The 19,250-nt window shown below is 37.8% G+C and overlaps 1 protein-coding gene across 3 annotated transcripts in view; it reads left to right on the plus strand.

Annotated features, from left to right (window-relative positions):
• The window catches only part of DMGDH (dimethylglycine dehydrogenase), a 45,736-nt gene that overhangs the window by 24,577 nt on the left and 1,909 nt on the right, over nt 1–19,250 (plus strand). For all 3 annotated transcript variants that reach the window (XM_003642954.6, XM_046905580.1, XM_040656319.1), the window contains exons 8-14: nt 232–401; nt 535–688; nt 1,134–1,299; nt 3,779–3,909; nt 6,459–6,676; nt 7,554–7,711; nt 8,804–8,863. In XM_003642954.6, the coding sequence (XP_003643002.2) occupies nt 232–401; nt 535–688; nt 1,134–1,299; nt 3,779–3,909; nt 6,459–6,676; nt 7,554–7,711; nt 8,804–8,863 (1,057 nt within the window). The remainder of the gene's footprint in view (nt 1–231; nt 402–534; nt 689–1,133; nt 1,300–3,778; nt 3,910–6,458; nt 6,677–7,553; nt 7,712–8,803; nt 8,864–19,250) is intronic.

A 19,250-nucleotide genomic window follows, 5' to 3' on the forward strand; every position in this document is an offset into this window, starting at 1 on the left:
AGAAGGAAAGCTTTTTGTAGTCTAAAGCACCACTACTGCCATACATCAGTGGAGTTTTGCTACTGATGGTGTGGTAGAAGTATCTGTCAGCAAAGAATGTAATCTTGGAAAATAAGACAAAGTGGAACAAACAACAAAAAAGAAAAATTAGGGGATGTACTACTGCTAGTATTGACTGAAAAAACACAAAAAAGTTTTGTCACTGCTGGGTTTTTTTGTGTTTTTTTAAAGGTATGGCATTATACATGCTGGTGGCATAGGAAAGTACCTGAGTGACTGGATCCTTGAAGGGGAACCTCCATTTGACCTGATAGAATTAGATCCTAATCGCTATGGGAAGTGGACCACTACAGAATACACAGCAGCCAAAGCAAGGGAATCTTATGGTTTTAATAACATCAGTAAGAAAATATTTTTAATTGTGTTTATGTTCTGAAAATTAATTCCAACAAAGCCTGCCTCTAGATCTCTGTTTACATACACATTTTTATACATTCTATCCTGTGATGTGGAGTTTTTTTCTTTCTTCCCTAGTTATTTACCCTAAAGAGGAAAGATTTGCTGGGAGACCAACAGAGAGGACTAGCGGGCTGTATGATTTGCTGAAAACAAAATGTTCAATGGGCTTCCATGCAGGATGGGAACAACCTCATTGGTTCTACAAACCTGGAGATGAGACTGGATACAAGTAAATTAAAGATTTTGCTTGTTTGCTTTTGTTTTTGTTTTTGTTTCTGTCTGATAAATTGTCAGCAAGAGACAGATAACTTAAATTTAAAGGCAAGTGTACATTTATCACTAGCTTCAGCTGAAAGTTGTCTACTAGGTTGATCTTCTATTGTTGTTTTTTCTGTAAATTTACACATGACAGACTACTACTTTCTTCCAACATTTGATCAGTTCAGAGTTTATTCTACAAAGTCGTTGATAAAATATCAACCCATATCTTCCTCTGTTGTTAGAGGATTTAATAATTAAGCTATGTTAGACCAAGCAAAATATTGGGTAAGCTACCTACAATTAGGAATGCATATCTCTTATTGAAGTGAAGAAAATGAAGACTAACTACATTTTACTGACAAGAACACAAAATTGCTAGATTCTGTGTTAAGTGTATAAATGCTCTGTTTCAGACCCAGTTTTCGGCGCACAAATTGGTTTGACCCAGTGGGTCGTGAGTATAAACAGGTTATGGAAAGAGTTGGTGTGATTGACCTGTCACCCTTTGGCAAGTTTAAAGTAAAAGGCACTGATTCTGTTAAGCTACTGGATCATCTGTTTGCAAATGTTGTTCCAAAGGTAAATGGGATGGTGATAGCAGTTTTAATGTATGATTTAGGCAAACAAGATGTGTTTCAGAAACGGAAAATGTGGCATAATATTGTTATAACATCTTTCAGATAGCAAGCAAGCACTCGTGTCCTTTAAAGAAATTCCAGTGACAGGAGCAGGAACCGTGGAGTTTGTACTACAGTAGCTTCAAGATGTACCTTTTGACACAAATAATTGAGTCAGAGTTGTTGATGTTAAAAGAGACCTCACTCTTGTCATCTTGTCCAAACATCTACTAAAGGACGTCACCTAGAGCTGATTGCCCAGGACTGTGTCCAGACAGGTTTTGAACATCTCTAAGGATGGAGACTCCATGGGCAGTCCATTCCAGTGCTTGTCACCCTCACATTAAAAAAGTATTTTCTCACATTCAGACAGAAAGTTCTGTGTTTCAAATCCTGATCTAAAGAAGACCTGGAATTCATTTACAATAATACCTGAATAACTTGGAAGCTGCTTGCCTAAGATGCAGCTTCAAGTAGCAGGGGATAGCAATGGGATGTGTTCTTGGCAGACCACAGCTGGATTTTGTATTTTTTCTGAATCTCCAAATGAATGTCTGTTTTTTTTTTAAGTGTATCTCATGCTTGTTTTCCACACACCTCATCATGACTGTCTTTTATATCTGGCTGCCTAGAGCAGGCAGGGTTGCAAATATTCAAGATATTCAGCTTTCAAACTCATACCTGTCCTTTCTTCACAATTCTGAATCTGCTCACAGATGCTCAGAATACAAAAAATGGCACACTGGCAAACTAACTCAGGTTTCTTATTATTGGTCTTCAGTTCATGGTAGTGCTCCTTGAGTCCCTTTCATCTTCCTGCTTTGTCAACCATTCTCATCTAGTGCAGAGATATAGCACTAGTCAGTGCTATATGAGATCCCTTCTAACGTCAATAACTCTATGACTTAATGATTTGTGTCAAAAGGTACATCTTGTTCTTTTTTGAAGTGCTACAGCTGTGAGGTTCTGTTATTCCAGGATGGAATTTCACTTTTTTTTTTTTTCTATAGATTATTGTTTTATTTACTTTAGACAGCAAAGAAAAGAGACATGGGGAAAACACTAAGTACACTGAAACTATGGTCGTGAAGGTAGAAGTCTTCTCAAAGCTCAGAGCCAGCTGGATGTGAAGCCTGTACACAAGGAAGATATCCCATAGATTTGAGAGAAAAAAAGATCCTAAACTGCCATACAGTCATATATTTTACTGTACGAAATAGATTAAATGTCTTCTCTTTGGCTTTGTGTAGAACTGGTGTGACTATCATCAGCTGGCATTGCTAACACTTGCTGGATGTATTTATGTTTTAAAGTTGAAGCAACATTAAATGGGAAATTATGAAGACAAAAGTGAATAGTTTCTATAGGATTTAGAAGAGTTGCTGAGGGGAAAAAGAAAGAGAGCAAAACAAAGCAAACAGCATATGAGTACACTTAAAAATCTAGCTTTCACAAGAGTTGATTATTTAAGCTGTCTGATATCATTCGTGCTTGTCTGTGTCATGAAGTAATGTAGTGAAGTTACCAGAGATTCACTTGTACCAAAACCAGACTGAATGTGACTAGCAACAGACTGCAAAAATTCAACCTCATACCTGTAATGTGCTGGTAACTATACTCATGTAGTATGATGTTGTAAAAGAATGCCAGTCGCTGCAATATTTTTAGTTTTTCTGTTCAGAAGAGTGGAATCCAGGCACTGTCTGGGTGATTGATAAGGTCCTTATGAAAACAGAATGAAATAAGAGAGATAAAATTCTTTCTCTGGAATCAGACAAGAGGAGTGGCTCTGGCACATTTAAATTTCTGTTTGTATAGATGGTATCTGTATGAACACGCATACATGTTACTGTCATAGCTAAACACCTGTTGAAATTTTGCCTTTAGGGAACACATTTATATACAGAATCTGATCCAGATGTACAGTGATGTAGATTCATAGTCAGGAACCAGATAGAATATGAAAAAGGTGAATACATCAGGGCACAAAATATGAGCAAACTCAATGTTTTTTTTTTTCTTTAAATTAAGAGACAAAGGATATGTCATCCTTTTGGGTTTCAAAAATGTTGTTAACATGATTGAAAAAGAATATTTATGTCAATATTCTGTACAAGAGTTTTTTGGGTTTTTTTTATTCTGATGATCAGCAAACAAACTGGAATTCATTGGATCTGTTTGCATTTAAAATGTATTCTTGGTAATGTCTAATACACGACCAGAAAATATTTACAAAGATCTTGATTTATCTGATTTCTCTGAAGAAAAAATGTGGAATTTCGCCTGTAAATGTTAAGCTTGGCTGATTCTCTCCTGTTAAGTCATAGCAGAACAAGCATAAAAAGTTATTAAGTAAATACGTATTTCCACATACTTAATAATGATTAAAAATTCAGAGGCTTTACTTTGCATCCTTACTAACCAGAAATTGTACTCTATAGGTTGGCTCCACAAATATAAGTCATATGTTGACACCAAAAGGAAAAGTTTATGCTGAGCTAACAGTGTCTCAACTGTATCCAGGAGAATTTATGCTTGTAACTGGCTCAGGATCAGAACTTCATGATCTGAGGTAAACTTGTTTTTGATATCATAAGTACATAATGCCATACAGTCACATTAATGTAAAAATCTTTTTAATAAGTGCCAAATTCTTAATAATTATTCAACAATCACTTCAGTAGTTTCCAGATAATTCTACTTATTCATTGATCTTGGTTTCTTAGAAACTTGGTTTAACTGAATACTGACATATAAGCAGTTGAATATTGGGTTTAATGTTGGTGTAGAAGGTGGGTAATTTACTGACAGTTGTGTAACATCTAAGTAGTTCTTGTTTTGTTATTGAACCAATTTGTATTTGGCGTTGTATGATGGAACACAGCATGGTTGTTCCTTTCCAGTGTTTTCTCTTACGTAACAAAGAGAACTGACTTTTAACATGGATGACCCCAGAGGTACTGACCTAGCTAATAGAGATGAGTAGTATTCTTTCTGATACTGTGAAAATGTCTTCTGCTCTGGGCTCTGGATCCTCACAGTGAAGTGAAAGAAAGGAGGTAGAAGCAGTTGCAGGTTGGCTCCATTTCATTTTTTTTTCAATAAAATGCGTTGGATTTTTTTTTCCACTAAGATACACATTTATAGTGTTATTAGTAGCTGTACAGACACCATATAAAAAAAAAAAAAGATTTTTTCTTACCTGTAATTTCTGACAAATCAGTTCTTCAAAGTGAACATTGATTCACTTTGAAAGCTGAAATTTACCACCCTTACACATGATGCATAATGCACTTTCATAACAGCCCCATGCTTGTAAAAAAGGGCAGGCCTAATGTATTTACTTTTAAAGAATTTCTGCAATGCTTTTTGATACTCCCTTGGGCCTGAGATCTTTAAACACTGTTTAAAGATTAACAAAACAATAACTTATAAGATTTTAAATATACCCCTTTTATTTACTTTGTGAATTTCCTGAAAGATGTATGCAGCTTTAGTTTTTAATTAAAACTTGCTGCCAGTACTTTAAATACTGCATTCAGGAAGCAACAATAACATCTGTACATTTATGTTGGCACAGAACTTTATGTTGAGGTTCCTTATGTTCGTTTTGTTTGATGCTTACTCTTTTTGTATGCTGAGATTTTATTAACATGTTCTGAATCCAAAGGCAGCTCTGCGTTCAGTCTTATGATATCACTTCTTAACAGTCAGCATGGACTTTCCAAGAAGTCATGCGTGATCAAATTGATATGTTCCTATGATGAAATGATTAGCTTGGTAGGTGAGAGTAGAACAGTGTGTATTGTCCACCTGATCTTCATTATGAACTTTGACGTGGTCACTCACAAGATCCTTGTAGACAAGCTGTTGATGAATGAGCTACACGGACAGACAGTGAAGTAGACTGAAAACTGGCTGAATGGCTGAGACCAGAGCTCAGCATTCAGTGGTGCAAAGTCTGTCTGGAGGCATGTAACTAGTGGTGTACCCCAGGGATTAGTGCTGGGTCCAGTCCCATATAAAACTTCTTCATAATGATCTGAATTATAGGGCAGAGTACACCCTCAGCAGGTTTGCAGAGGACACAAAACTGGTACGAGTAACTGATTTGCCATAAGATTGTGCTGCCAGCCAGAGAGACCTCAACAGGCTAAGCAAATGGGCTGAGAGGAATCTCACCAATTTCAACAAGAAGTTCAAAATTCTGCACCTGGAGAGGAACAAAAAAAGAAGTACCAATAAATGCTGGAGGTCACCCAGGAAGAAAGCAGCTTGGCAGACTAGGATCTCAGGATCCAGGTGGGCACCAGGTTGAACATGAGCCAGTAATGTGCCTTGCAGCAAAGAAAGCCACTGTATCCTGGGCAGTAGTATCATTGACTGGTGGAAGGAGGTAATCCTTCACTTCAGCACTGGTAAGGCCACGCATGGATTAGTGTGAGTAGTTCTGGGCTCTCCAGTAGAAGCGAGACATAGCTAAACTGGACAGAATCCAGTAGAGGGCCATTAAGTTGATGGAGAGACTGGAAACTTGTCTCCTAGGTGGAAAGGCTGAATGAGATGGATCTGTTCAGCCTGGATATGAGAAGACGTGAAGGAAACTTAGCAGTGTGTTGAAGGGAAGATGAAGGGAAGATGAGAAGAGAACAGAGCCAGGCTGTTTTTAGTGGTGCTGTGTCAGGACAAGGGACTGCATACTGGAACACAGGAGGTTCTGTCTGAACATCAGGGAACAGTTCTTTTACTATGCTGGTGACAGAACAATAGGACAGATTGCCCATAGGATCTTCGCCTTGGAGATCTTCAGAAGTCACTGGTCATGGTCCTGGGCACCTTGCTCTGGGTGTCTCTGCTTGGGCAGGGGTTGCAGCAGATAGACCCAGAGATCCCTACCAGCCTCAGCTATTCTAGGATTCGGTGAGATATTCCATGAAATAGCATTCAACCTATCTAAATTCTCTCACTTTCCTCACTGTACCTCAGACACTTGTGTTCTTTTACCAGTTATCTCACCAGAAGTTGAACAGTAAGAAAGAAAACCCTTCATTTTTAATCTTGATATGGATGTATTATAATTTGATACATAAAGTAAACATCATTGTTGTGTTTTACATGCAGATGGATAGAAGAAGAGGTAGTAAGAGGTGGATACAAAGTTGAAATAGAGAACATGACAGATGAGATGGGAGTACTTGGTGTAGCAGGTCCATATGCACGACAGGTCCTCCAGAGATTGACAGCTGAGGATCTGAGCGATGGCTCATTTAAATTTCTCCAGTCTAGACATTTGAAACTCTCTGATATTGCTGTTACTGCCATAAGGATATCATACACAGGTGAGTGATAGAGAAGACTATTTAAGAGGCAAAAAATAATATAATCAGTATAATCAAAAGTATATTGAATAATAAATCTCCTAATATGTTCTTAAGTAGGTTCACCACACTTTTTTTTTTTATGTGTGAGGAAACCCAGTACATTGATTTTTCAGATGTGATCTGGTCATGGTCGGTTCCAAATTTTCCAAGATCCTCTTCTCTAGAATATCCTGTGGTGTAAATATTTATTTTACAGAACAAAAGGGCAGTTCTGATAACCTCTGTGATATCTGCTGCAAAACCAACGTCAGGAATTGGTTTTGGATTACCGTATATTTTTTGTCAAGTGCTTTTAAAATATAGCACTGAAATTTGGAATATTTGCTTTTCTGAGTTACTTTTATTCCTTTTTTTTTTTTTTAATATTAATCTCTATTGCAATAGAATGAATTCAGAGCATTCTGAAGCAGCTGAAGTCACTGAAATTCATATTCTCTTTCTAGTGTGCAAAGTATGAAATAACATGTTCACATTTTGCTTATTTACACTGTTACATGTGCTGTTCACTTGCCAATTCATCACCTGCTTGCAATGTCTTAAGCTTCATCCCTAAAGGCGACTTCGTTACATGATCTTTCCTTGCCAATTTTTTTGGTCTTTCTTACCTCCACTTAGATATCAGTTAACAGTTTAAATTAGAATAATATTACCGCTGCTTAAGATCTAGGGCATGAATCCTCTTGTGGTTCTTGCAGGGAGTTTGACTTTCTGTATGATAGCAGAATTGACCCTCTAACGTGAATTAACACAGTGCTGCTCCTTACTTTTTACCAATGAACGGACTGCATTTACCGGTGCTGGGCTGATGGAAATACTAATCTTGTTTGTCCAACAGGTGAACTGGGATGGGAACTGTATCATAGGAAAGAAGACTCTGTAGCTCTTTACAATGCAATCATGGATGCTGGCCAAAAAGAGGGAATTGACAACTTTGGAACATATGCTCTGAATGCTTTAAGGCTAGAAAAGGGTTTCCGAGCCTGGGGGGCAGAGGTCAGGAAGTAAATCTTTTTTATTATTCTTTCTGTTTCTTTATTTCACTATGACTGTACAGCTTTTAGTCTAAGATGGTATTTGCTTTTTGTTCTAGTTTCTAAGTTTAGCATGAAAATAAATCTGATTTGAGCTGAAAATACTGTAATTCTGAACAGTGTCTTTTCTAAATGAAAAAAACAACTTCTGTACTCCATTGCACTGCTGGCAGAGACACTTGTGTTGATTCACTGATACTTTTGCCCCTTGTGTATAACAAAACTATGATGGTTTTGCTGAGTTTAGTCTTTTGAAATCAAAGATTTGGCGGATGGGTTCTGAAAATGTTTTATTTCCAGAGTAATTATGTCATGAGAGGCCAGTTATTCTTGCTTTATCATGTATTTGGAACGTACTCATTTCCCATTAGTTTCTTTCTAGTGAATTTACTTACCTCTTGAATTTACTTTACTTTAAAGAAATACTCAGGAGAGCTAGAGAACTGGGGGAAAGACAGTAAAATTCTGCTTACCAGATTTTTTTTTCTCCTAATTCCTTTGGAAAGGAAAGAAACGAGGAAGATAAAATGCTGGGCATTTGGGAATACTTTTGCTTTGTTCACTGATAATTATTTTCATTCTTGCTTGTAATGCTTCCCAACAAACCATTTTCCCCTCTTCCCCCAGTAGGAAGGCAGTAAGAAAACCTGGCCCTGTATTTAATTTTGTCTCCAGCTGAGGCATTCTGGTGTGTTACAGTTAATTTTTATAACCTAATTATTCAAGCTTCTGCAGGTTCCATTCTGCTTTGAAAAAAAGTCTCATTTCTGATTGAAATGTATATTTATTTTGCACATTGAAACTTAAATGTATGATTTACCTATCTACTCTTTATGTTAAGGAGAATACAATATTCTGCTTGAAATCACATATCAGGAAGCTTGCAGTATATTCAGATGGATGTTGCACATAAGCGATGTGGATGACGTTGACCCAAGAATAAATAGAAAGATGCACAGAATAATAACAATAGTTATTATTATTATTTAAGGTAAAACCTGCTATAGACCACCGTGTAGAGATGGCTTTTGTTTTTTTCTTTTCTTTTTAACAGATGAACTGTGACACTAATCCCTTGGAAGCTGGACTGGAATATTTTGTAAAGCTAAACAAGGTATGTCCTATCATTTTCAAAATGTTCCATTATGTGCGAAGTTATCCTTCCCAGTATTTGAAAAGAAAAAATGTCATTATCTGTAAAATAAAGCAGGTATTAGAAGATGAGCTGAGCAACATTTTTTTACAGTATATAGTATTAAGTACAGATTTAAATATATATATTTTTAAATATAAATATAAACATAACAAAAGTATATACTAGATGGAAACTTACGAGTTCTACATTCGATGTTGTCTATATAGGAAATGTCTATTTGAATTTGATTTATTTTTCTAGAGAAATATATTATGTGCTTTTGAAAGCATATGTTACATATGTACAAGCTGAACAAACCCGTTCATATCATGAAAATGTTTTACCTGCTTAGTCTTGTTAAAAGAATTATCTGTAGTATCATTTTCTCTGCCTACTGCTTTGGTACAGGAGTCACTGAAAAAAACACCAGTAGATTTTTTAGAAGAACTGCTGATTGACAATAATGGTACAAGTCAAATATTAGTGTACTTGTTAAAAAAAAAAATTAAATATAAAAAAGTTTTTGATAGAATTTCTGAAGAGATCCCTGCTTATAACTTGTTCTCATCTGAATTGCAGTTTAGGGAATGGGATTGGTTGAATTTAAATGTGTGATAAAAGTAAACATTATCCTATCTCTCTTTATTACCATCCTCATTTTCTTATGATATTAATATTTTAGCAAATCAAAATCTATTATTGTCTTAGAGATACAGAAATTGCATGTAATTTTCTATTCCAAATAAATGAACAAAACAAGTGGCCAGACTCTCTGTGAAGCCCTGTGAAATCTCTTCCTGTGCAGCTCCGATGCCACCTGTTGCTACCTGTTAGCTTATCAGCTCAAACAGGGATCACATATGCAGTGGATGTGAAGTTTCTAGCCTAAGAAAAACCAGCTCCAACTTTTAAGTTGCAGCTCTAGATAAGCTACTGATCCTTATCTTTGGATATGCAAGTGTTATAGACTCAGGTTAAACATAAAATTATGCTTTTTACCTATACTATACAAGTGTACTAGCAGTAAGAGGAATGAATCCAAGAAAATGCTTGTCCATATGTGTTAAAGAAAGATTGCTTTAATTCAGGAGTAATAAAGCATCCATTTTGGTCCCAGCCTAACATCAGTGTGTGCTGTATCATAAAATACAAGTTGCAAAGTTATTCCTGCCCAGCTGTGGAGCTTATCCACTGGAAAGCAAGGTGATCCCAGAGATTCAGCTGAGTTCCTACATGTAGCAAAGCTACAGCTGACTCCATTAGGTTGTGTATTTTTTCCTTGCTTAGAGAAAATGATGTGCAAAGGAAATCTGGTGCATTAGGATAACGTTTTACTTTGCTATCAACGGTTTTCCAACCTTGAGAAAAACATTAGCTGAATTGGAGGAGAATGCAATGTAAAAAAATTATTAGCTTTTCTTGTTTTTCTTTCCATTTCCAATCCATACATCTGTTTCTGGTAGTTCGGTTGCTTCCTCGATTTGCTTTTTTTTTTTGAGTATGGGAGGAAATCTGCCATAAGCCGGGGAAGCTGTTGCTTGACAAGATGCCCATGCAGAATATGCAAATGCACTAATATGCAGGAAACACTTAGCTTTTCACTGTTCTGCACACTTTTCTTCATGCTTACTCATGCCATAGATAAGTAGGTGTGAAGAGAACCTCTGTCATAGATGCAGGATGTCAGCCTGAAAACATTTGCTAGTTTAGTCGAACAAATGTGAAGAAGGAAATAATCAATGTTTATTTATTGACTTAGAGAAGAGGGCAGTTGTGACTGCATGTTGACACTGCAGAGGTACCTGAATTAACTCAGATATTGGAAGCAGTCTAAACAGTGTAGCATGAAACGCTATGTGAGATTATTTACTCTTCTTTTTGGCAGCTTAGGATAGTGAATCCCATTTTTAGTTACAATTTCCTGTCTCTGGCTTTGATGTCCATTTTGGCATGGCGTAGACTTCAGCATTTCCAACAGGACACTATGACTGAATACAAGCAACATATTCCTTTTATCACGGCTATCAGCTGTTGCTGTTGACAAAGAAACTTCTTTTTTTGTCCTCTGAAAAAAAGGCAGCCGTAAACAACAGATTCTTGTTTGACATCTTGGTCTGCAGGAAATCTCTGATGGGAATTGTAACCTTAACTGTGCACCCCCAATAGCACAAAGTGCTTATTTCCGTGTAGATTAAAGCAAAAATAAGCCATTCAGCTGATTATTGGATAGAGCTTCTTACTGTGCAACAAATAGCTAAAATGGCTCACCTCAATGTAAGTGAATCGTAAGTCATGGAAAGATAAACAGCTTATAAGCTGATTAGAGTGAGTGAGGAACCAAATGCCAGTGAAGGTAATACAATCAAAATCATATTCTTTGTTAGGCGCTATACTTTCTATTCATGAGTAAACACTCTATTACAAATTATTCAGTAGGGGCCAGATCAACTTTGTGTCAGGAAATCCACAGGATGTCTTTAAGGAAGAAAAACTTGCACCTGTTTTTGCTTCGTATCCAATCTATCGTTTTTACCGTGCTGCAAAATCCCTTATTTAAATGCTGGCGTTTAACTTGCTGTGATGCATATACAAGACTGCCATCTGCTGGGCAGTGTGTGCAGCATCAGCTCACTGCAGTTTTGGGGAGGGGAAGGGCGGCAGATGACGGAAACTCGTGAGGATTCTGTTCCAATACACTCATCCGGGCTTGGATCTAAGAGGTTAGCCAATAATTAGCATTTTTTCCTTCAGTAGGAAATACCTTTATGAGAGACAGTGTTTCTTTGTTGTAGTCCTGTTAATTTATTGAGGCAATTTCTCTATTCTAAGTTCTTTTTTTTTATTTCTTTTTCTTCCCAGGTTATACATTGCCCACAATCTCTACCCCTTTACTTTTTCTTAGGCCTCTGATACCTGCAGGGTTTTTTTAAGCTCGTTTATTTCCCTTTTCCTTCCCTGTCAGCTTCTCACTGTTTCTGTCTTATCTCCACCAACACTGTATTTAAATGTCAAACAATGCTTCTTAAACTGCAAGTCCTACCACTTCTTACTTTGCACTGGAATTCTATGGTGGCTGTTGCTATTTCACCCACTGGACATGTTATATTCCTTCTGTAGCAAGTTCAGTCTTACACATCCATGGTCTCCCCACTTGTGTGTCTCCTTCCGTTCCACTCTTCTAGAACCACCCCTCAGCTGTGTCAGCCCAACTGTTTGTGTTACCATATCATAGCATCACAGAATATCTTGGGTTGGAAGGGAACTTAAAGATCTTTTAGTTCTAACGCTCCACCGTGGGAGCTCAGGCTGCCCAGGACCCCATCCAATCCAATCTGGCCTTGAGCATCTGCAGGGATGGGGCACCCACAGCTTCTCTGGGTAGCCTGTGCCAGGGTCTCAACACTCTAAATCATGGTTCAAAGTGGTATGTCCTTATTTATTAAAGCGCAGAACAAAATATTCTTTTAGGAATTCTTTTTTTTTTTTTTTTCCTTTTTTTTTTCCAACCACAGAGACCTTCCCTCCAAAAGGGAGCAATAGCAGAGTTATTAGTTCTGCCATGGCCCTCTGTGGCTCTGGCTACAAACACCAGTGATGCTAAGTGACAAGCATGGGGAAAGTGGCAGAAGGGAGGATATACATGCTGGCTCTCATTCTCTGCAGCACTGCAGTGTATGTAGTCATTTGTATCATGATGTGTATAAAATGCTTTTCTTCAGGTCTGATAATGCTTGGTGACTCCACGCTTAAATTATGTGGCCTATAGCACTGTTAAGCAGTGATATGAAATCAAAATCTTTCACCTGCAGGAGACAAAGGTTTCAGACAGATGGAACAAGGACTGAAAACTGGTAACCAGTAAAACAACCACTTTTAGCCCTTTGTATATGTTTTCTTAATTGAATTTTTGTTTTACTTAGTCACTGACTTTAAAATGGTCCTGTGTTTGCAGGGCCATAGCAAGCGATAAATTGTTATTTTCTTGCTCCTAAAATGCAGTATAAATTGTGTAGGGCAGGCTTCACGGATGGAATGCTTGGCAATTGCTGACCAGGTGTGCTGGAAGCACAGCTCCAACTCTGATGTTGGTGAACCTGCAAGAGTTTCTGTAATTTCCCCCTTTTGTCAACGTCTGTCCGGCATTCCTCTTCACTGACTTGCATCCCACCTGTTCAGAGAGAAACGAACATAGTAGTAATTACTGGCCCCACTCCATAATCCAGAATAAGGTTCTCTTTTGTGCCACCTCCTCTTTAAGCAAGAAAAGGAAATAGGAGTGGGAATTTAGGAGCAGAATCATACACTGTAGTTGTTTCATTAGATGTCCAGAGGGGTCATGGAAACAAAGGGTTTATCCCATCGGTTTACACAAGGTATGGAAATATCTGCAGAGATTTTGTTTTCTGTGTAAAATACACACTTGGGTCGCTCCCATTATGTTCACCGAGTCGTATAAAGCTATAGGCACCCACCAAGCTAGGAATTTTGAGCAAAAAAAAATTCATCAGCAGGTTATTTTATATCATTTTCTTAGAGCTGATTGTTTGCATACAGGAAGGGCTTAGGCAGGCTAAATGAAAGGAGAAGCGATGCAGGTACCACACATACTGACTGGCTGTATATCCTTTAGAAAATTGTTTCATGCAGCATAAACTGCAGCTTTGGTTTGCTGCTGGAAAATAAATTCACCAAATATTTGCTACCTGTGGAGGAAAATGATCTTCAGCTATCACTCTTTGATACCATTTGGAGCATAACCCTGAAATTATTCGAGAGCATTCAAGTAAAAATAATTATTTTCAAAATACTGCATTGATGCCGTCTCCAGTGTGTTGTACTGCCACGGTTATAGCAGATTGCAGCATCTGTTGGTGCTGCCTTACTCAGCTGGGTGCCTTTGTGTACACAGTTTGGCTGTACGCCCACATGCATAAGTACAATTCCAAATAAATTACATTTTATTATTAAAAGAGATTTGCATATCTTTGCTGCCAGCTATTCTTGAAGGGATATGACAGTTTTCTTCCAGGAAACCCAGACTTTGTGCCACTAAGCAGCACAATTTAGAAAAGAAAATTTAAAGTTTTGTACGCAATTTGCATTTGCTTTCCTTAAACAACTTTCTGAAGAATTAGCATTAGGATCTGTGAGCCCTAGAATGAACACCAAGTACGTTTGAAATACAGTGAGTTAAACTTTTCAGGGTATGTCACTGTGCCTAAAATCACCTCACTGGTTAATGTTTTTTTTAACTTTTTTTTTTAAGTGCTCTTATTTTGTGCTAACAAACACACAGTAACTGACACAAGATGAAGGAGAAAATGGCAAGGGAAAATGTGTGATACATTAATATGTTAGATATCCTATGGCCTTTCTTAAGCTGAATGCTATTTGAAAATCGTAACTGATTTGTCATTGTGATACAATTTTCCTTTACAAACGGTATATAAAGAGCTAAACCCTTCTTTTTTTCAATGCACTCAAACTAAAGAATGTGAAGCTAAATCCTGTTGTCCTTATCCCGATTCTAAGTCTTTTTACTTACCGTTAAAAATATTACTTCTGCCCCGGCTTAATGTTTTGGGAGCACATACTAAGATAATGGAAAGTCTTCTGTATTCTAGGTTTAGTTTAATGAGAATCATTAAGTATCGAAGCACTGTATTGTTACTCCATTTCATGTTGTTTATTTTTTAAGAAGCAATAGGAACAAATAGAAATCTGACATTTGTTTGAGGTTGGAATTATTTAATGTTTCCCTTCGTTTCTACTTCTTTTCTTCTTTTTCCTTTTTTTTCCTTTTATTTATTTTGCAGAATATCCTGTTAATAAGTTGTGCTAGTTTGAATGGATTTCACCTTGCATTATATTTAGTATTATATTTCATGCAATGATCCAAAAGAAATAGAAACTCAACTTAATGATTTTCTCCAAGAAACAGGAAGAAGTTACCAAGAATAGACAGTGTTAATTTGAATTAATCACTTTCCACTGTATCAGTGCTTATAAATATCTAAAGGGTGGGAGTCAAGTGGATGGAGCCAAGCTATTTTCGACAGTGCCCAGAGGCAGGACAAGGGGCAATAGGCACCAAATGGAACACAGGAAGTTCCATATGAACATGAGGACAAATTCCTTTACCTGTGAGGGTGACAGAGCACTGGAACCAGCTGTCCAGGCTGTGGAGTCTCCTTCTTTGGAGATACTTCAAATCCACCTGGACGCGTTCCTGTGCAGCCTATCCTAGGGAACCTGCTTTAGCAGAGGGTGGACTCAATCGTCTCAGGAGGTCTCTTCCAACCCCTGCAATTCTGTGATTCTGTGATACATATAATCATACGTGAAGGTTGTGTGTATGTGTGCATATTTGTGTATGTGTGTGTGTATTTTGCAGAGTTTGAATCCTATGTTACCTTTAGGTTATTTTTCCAGGACAGAATTCTAATAAGAAGAAAAAGAATTAGCCATTAAGGAATATAAATCAGAAAACAACTAGTCCATTGTGTAAAAGCTGCCAAATCCATTGAGTTAGCATACAAAATATAATGATATATTCCAGGTGGCTGAAGGTCTGGCACAGTTGAAATTAATTTGGCAAGAATTTCATTTTCTATCCATAAATAACAGGCAAAGAACAATCCAGAAATACGTAAATTATAAAATCTACAAACTGCTTGGAGTTTTCAGTAATGGTTTCCATGGAAGTCAAGGGGTTTTTTGCTGTCAACCTTAAGGTTACAGTAATTGGTAGTTTAACAGGAACTAACCATCATCCATACAGCTAATCTTGAAGTGACCCATTAGAGTGGTATTTATATGCTACCAGGTCATACTAAGGTTCTCATTATGACTGATGCATTCACTTTTATGGAACCGTTCCCCCATTTGTAAAAAAAGAAACTTAGAGATGTAACAATTAACTGGAAATCTTGAATTTAAAAACACAACAATACATAAACACACACAGACCAATGAAAATGATACGTGTTTTAAGGGCTTTCAGTTCTCTACTTATGCACTCACAAGAATCTAAATGCTCCATAAAAGAAAAAATAAGCTCTGCTGTCAGTCAGTGCAGCACTAGCTATGTCAGTGAGGTGTGATAATGCATTCCCAGTGTCACAGGTTATGATTCTTTTTTTTTTTCTGGAAATCTTGAGAGTGACTCAGTGAAGGGAATGGGCGCGGTAAAAGAATACTGCTGTAAGCTAGTTTGGAGAGAGTACTGCCTGTTACCACTTAGACTTGCTAAGAGACCCACATATAGGAATTTAAGGGCATCCATAGTGTCATGTTAGATGTCTTAGAAACATCCGCACTGTGTTGGTAAATATGACACAAGACTGAGGGGAGACCTAACTTCTCAGTCGGCAGTTGGAGGCCAACCAAGAAATGGCACATGCCATTTTATTTGAGTTCTGGCGTTTAGTTCCACAGTTACATTCCTTGATACTAAATACCATATACTACATTGCCGTACTGGGGGTAGGGGGAAGCTGATTCAGTGTTAAGCTCACCTGTAATATATTTGCTTCCCAGATATCTGTCTCGTGCAAAGTGTTTTACTTTGTGTGATGTGCTCTGGTATACCATCTTATTTGTGTTTCTAGTTGTAGGTGATTCCTTTTATAAATATTCCTATGTAACACAAAAGCAATTCTGTGAAAAGGGGCAAGGAACCACCCATTTGCTAGCTATTGACTGATCGGAGGTCATTGCTTTATATTTCTCTAGCAGAATCCTGAGATTTCTAAAATCAGTCTTCCCAGTCCTCTGTCTGATCTGGGCTGTATTTCGTGCTGCCCTTCAAAGTGGAGTGTTCATAATACTTAGGTATAACATCTGCCTTTATCTTCAGTTGGTCCACACTTATTTTCAGACTAACTGATCCTTAGCCAGTTCTTGACATCTGCTGCTTTCCACCATTGCTTGTACAATCCAATCTTTCAAAAGTCATCAGTGCTTTAGTAGTTTCTTTTGAGCCTACAAATAGACGTATGTGAACCTGAATAAGACGTTCAGAAATAAGAACACGTTCTAACTGTGCAGTAATGTATTCCGAGTACAATACATTTTGCTTGTAATCCTAGCTAGTGTTACTGCAAAATAATGATTCAGTGCTGACTCACAAGGAGCAGAACTTTAGAACTTGGCATTTTGAATATCTCTCTATAAGCAGGGCACTCATTACTAGTGTATTTCAAATAACTGCCAGGGTCTATGTGCTGTAATTCTTTACAGAAATTAAAGAACAATACCAGAAATAGTATCTTGATATTTTCAACATTATTTCATTCCTTTTCTCTTTAGCACTCATTAAATGACTAGAAATTCTACTTCAGATGCACAAGAATTGTCACAGTGACCTATGACCCCGTGTCTTAAAATAGCTTTCACTGCTACTCATCTCAGCAAAGGCTAAAAAGCTAGGTGAACTTTTAACTGCTATTATGTTTCTTGCCCACAGGGCAGAATGATGTTCATCCGGCAAATTAGTTGAATGCAAATTTTTTTTGTTCTGTCTGACCTATGCCTTTAGAGGAAAAAAAAAAATAATGAATCATAGAATGGCTTAGGTTGGAAGGGACCTCAAAGATCATCTAGTTCCAACTCCACTGCCATGGCAGGGTTGCCAACCCTATGCCTTTAGAGGAAAAAAAAAATAATGAATCATAGAATGGCTTAGGTTGGAAGGGACCTCAAAGATCATCTAGTTCCAACTCCACTGCCATGGCAGGGTTGCCAACCAGGCCAATCAGGCACTAGCTTTGGCTGTGCCAAGGCCCCTTCCAACCTGGCCTTGAACACCTTCAGGGACAGGGCATCCACAACATTTCTGGACAGCCTGTTCCAGTTCCTCACCACACTCTGAGTGAAAATTTTCTCTGATGTCTAATCTAAATCTCCCCTTTTTTAATTTAAAGCCATTCCCCCTTTTTCTGTCACTGTCTACCTGTTTAAAAATTTTATTTCACTTCCATTTATAAGCTCCATTAAGCTTTCTCTGCTAGCCACCCTTCCTTTGATGCAGGCCAGGATACATGATCACAAACTCTACCAGGGCATGCAGCCCAGAGTACCTCCAGTATTAATCCTTTTAATAAGGTCCTCTGTGCTGGTGAGCACCTGGTCCAGTAATGCTTCATCCCTGGCTGATCTGTCCAGTACCTGGACCAGGATGTTATCCTCAACAGAGCTTGCCATGTTGCTTTCCAAGCGGACATCCAAGTAGTTGAAAATCTCCCTTCAAGATGAGAGCCTATGAGTGCAATACTTCTTGCAGTTGAAGCAAGAAGGCCTCATCAATATGTTCCCCCTGGTCAGGTGGCCTATAGTAGATCCTGACATCAGATGTCCTTTATTAGTCCAGTCCCTAATTTTCACCCAAAAGATCTCAACTTGATCATGGCCCAGAGGCAGCTCTTTATACTCTATCCTCCTCTTCACATAGAGGAGATGTTCACATAGAGGAGATACAGGCAATTTCCCTGTCCCTCCCTCCCTATCTCTTCTGAAAAGTTTCTAGCGCTCGGTCATTGTGCTCCAGTCATGTGAATCATCCCACTAGGTTTCTGTGATTGCAATTAGGTCATAGTTTTCTAATTATGCTGTGGCTTCCAACACCTCCTGCTTGTTTCCCATGCTGTGCATTGGTGTAGATATATTTCAGCCAGGCTGTCAGCAGTGTTGAAAAGTGCTCTCTCTTGGCACTTGAGACATTCTGTCCAGCAGCACAAAGTCTGTAATAACTCTTCCTATGGCTTGTTTTTCCAATTAATTCCCAACTAATCAAGCAAGGAAGTTGTCTGATTTACATCTAAGACTTAAATAGTAGTGTTAGAAAAGTCAGGGTTGCAGCTAAGAGTAGGCAAAATAAGCTTTTATCACTGATCCTGGCCATGGAATCTCAGGCAGCTCAACATCACTGCATACAATATACGCTATCTTATATATCCTTTATTATTCAGAGATTTACAGATGGTACTTGTCATGCATTTATGCAGTCTGCTTCTAAAAAGGTGAAGATCTACATGTATTTTATTAAGCAATCTGAAAAAGTGAACTCCAAATGGCAGTATTATTCTGTAGCTAACATGCTTTATAATCTGTTAAAATGGTAGATATGTGTTTTTCCCCTGTACATAGGTTAAAACAAGAATATGGAGTAAACTGCCAGATTTGCACCCTGGCACAGAGGCATCAAAATGGAATTGTAACAGGTAGCAGTGGTTGCTGATGCCATCAAACAGGATGTGTGTCCACAGAGGGAGGCCAGGATTTCAGGGTTTGGTATTCCCATTTTTTAAAACTGAAACTGTAATGAAACTTAACCATCTGAGTCACAATTTTAACTGGGCAGATGGCC

Source organism: Gallus gallus, chromosome Z, assembly GCF_016699485.2.
Source record: "Gallus gallus isolate bGalGal1 chromosome Z, bGalGal1.mat.broiler.GRCg7b, whole genome shotgun sequence".
NCBI classification, from domain to species: Eukaryota; Metazoa; Chordata; class Aves; order Galliformes; family Phasianidae; genus Gallus; species Gallus gallus.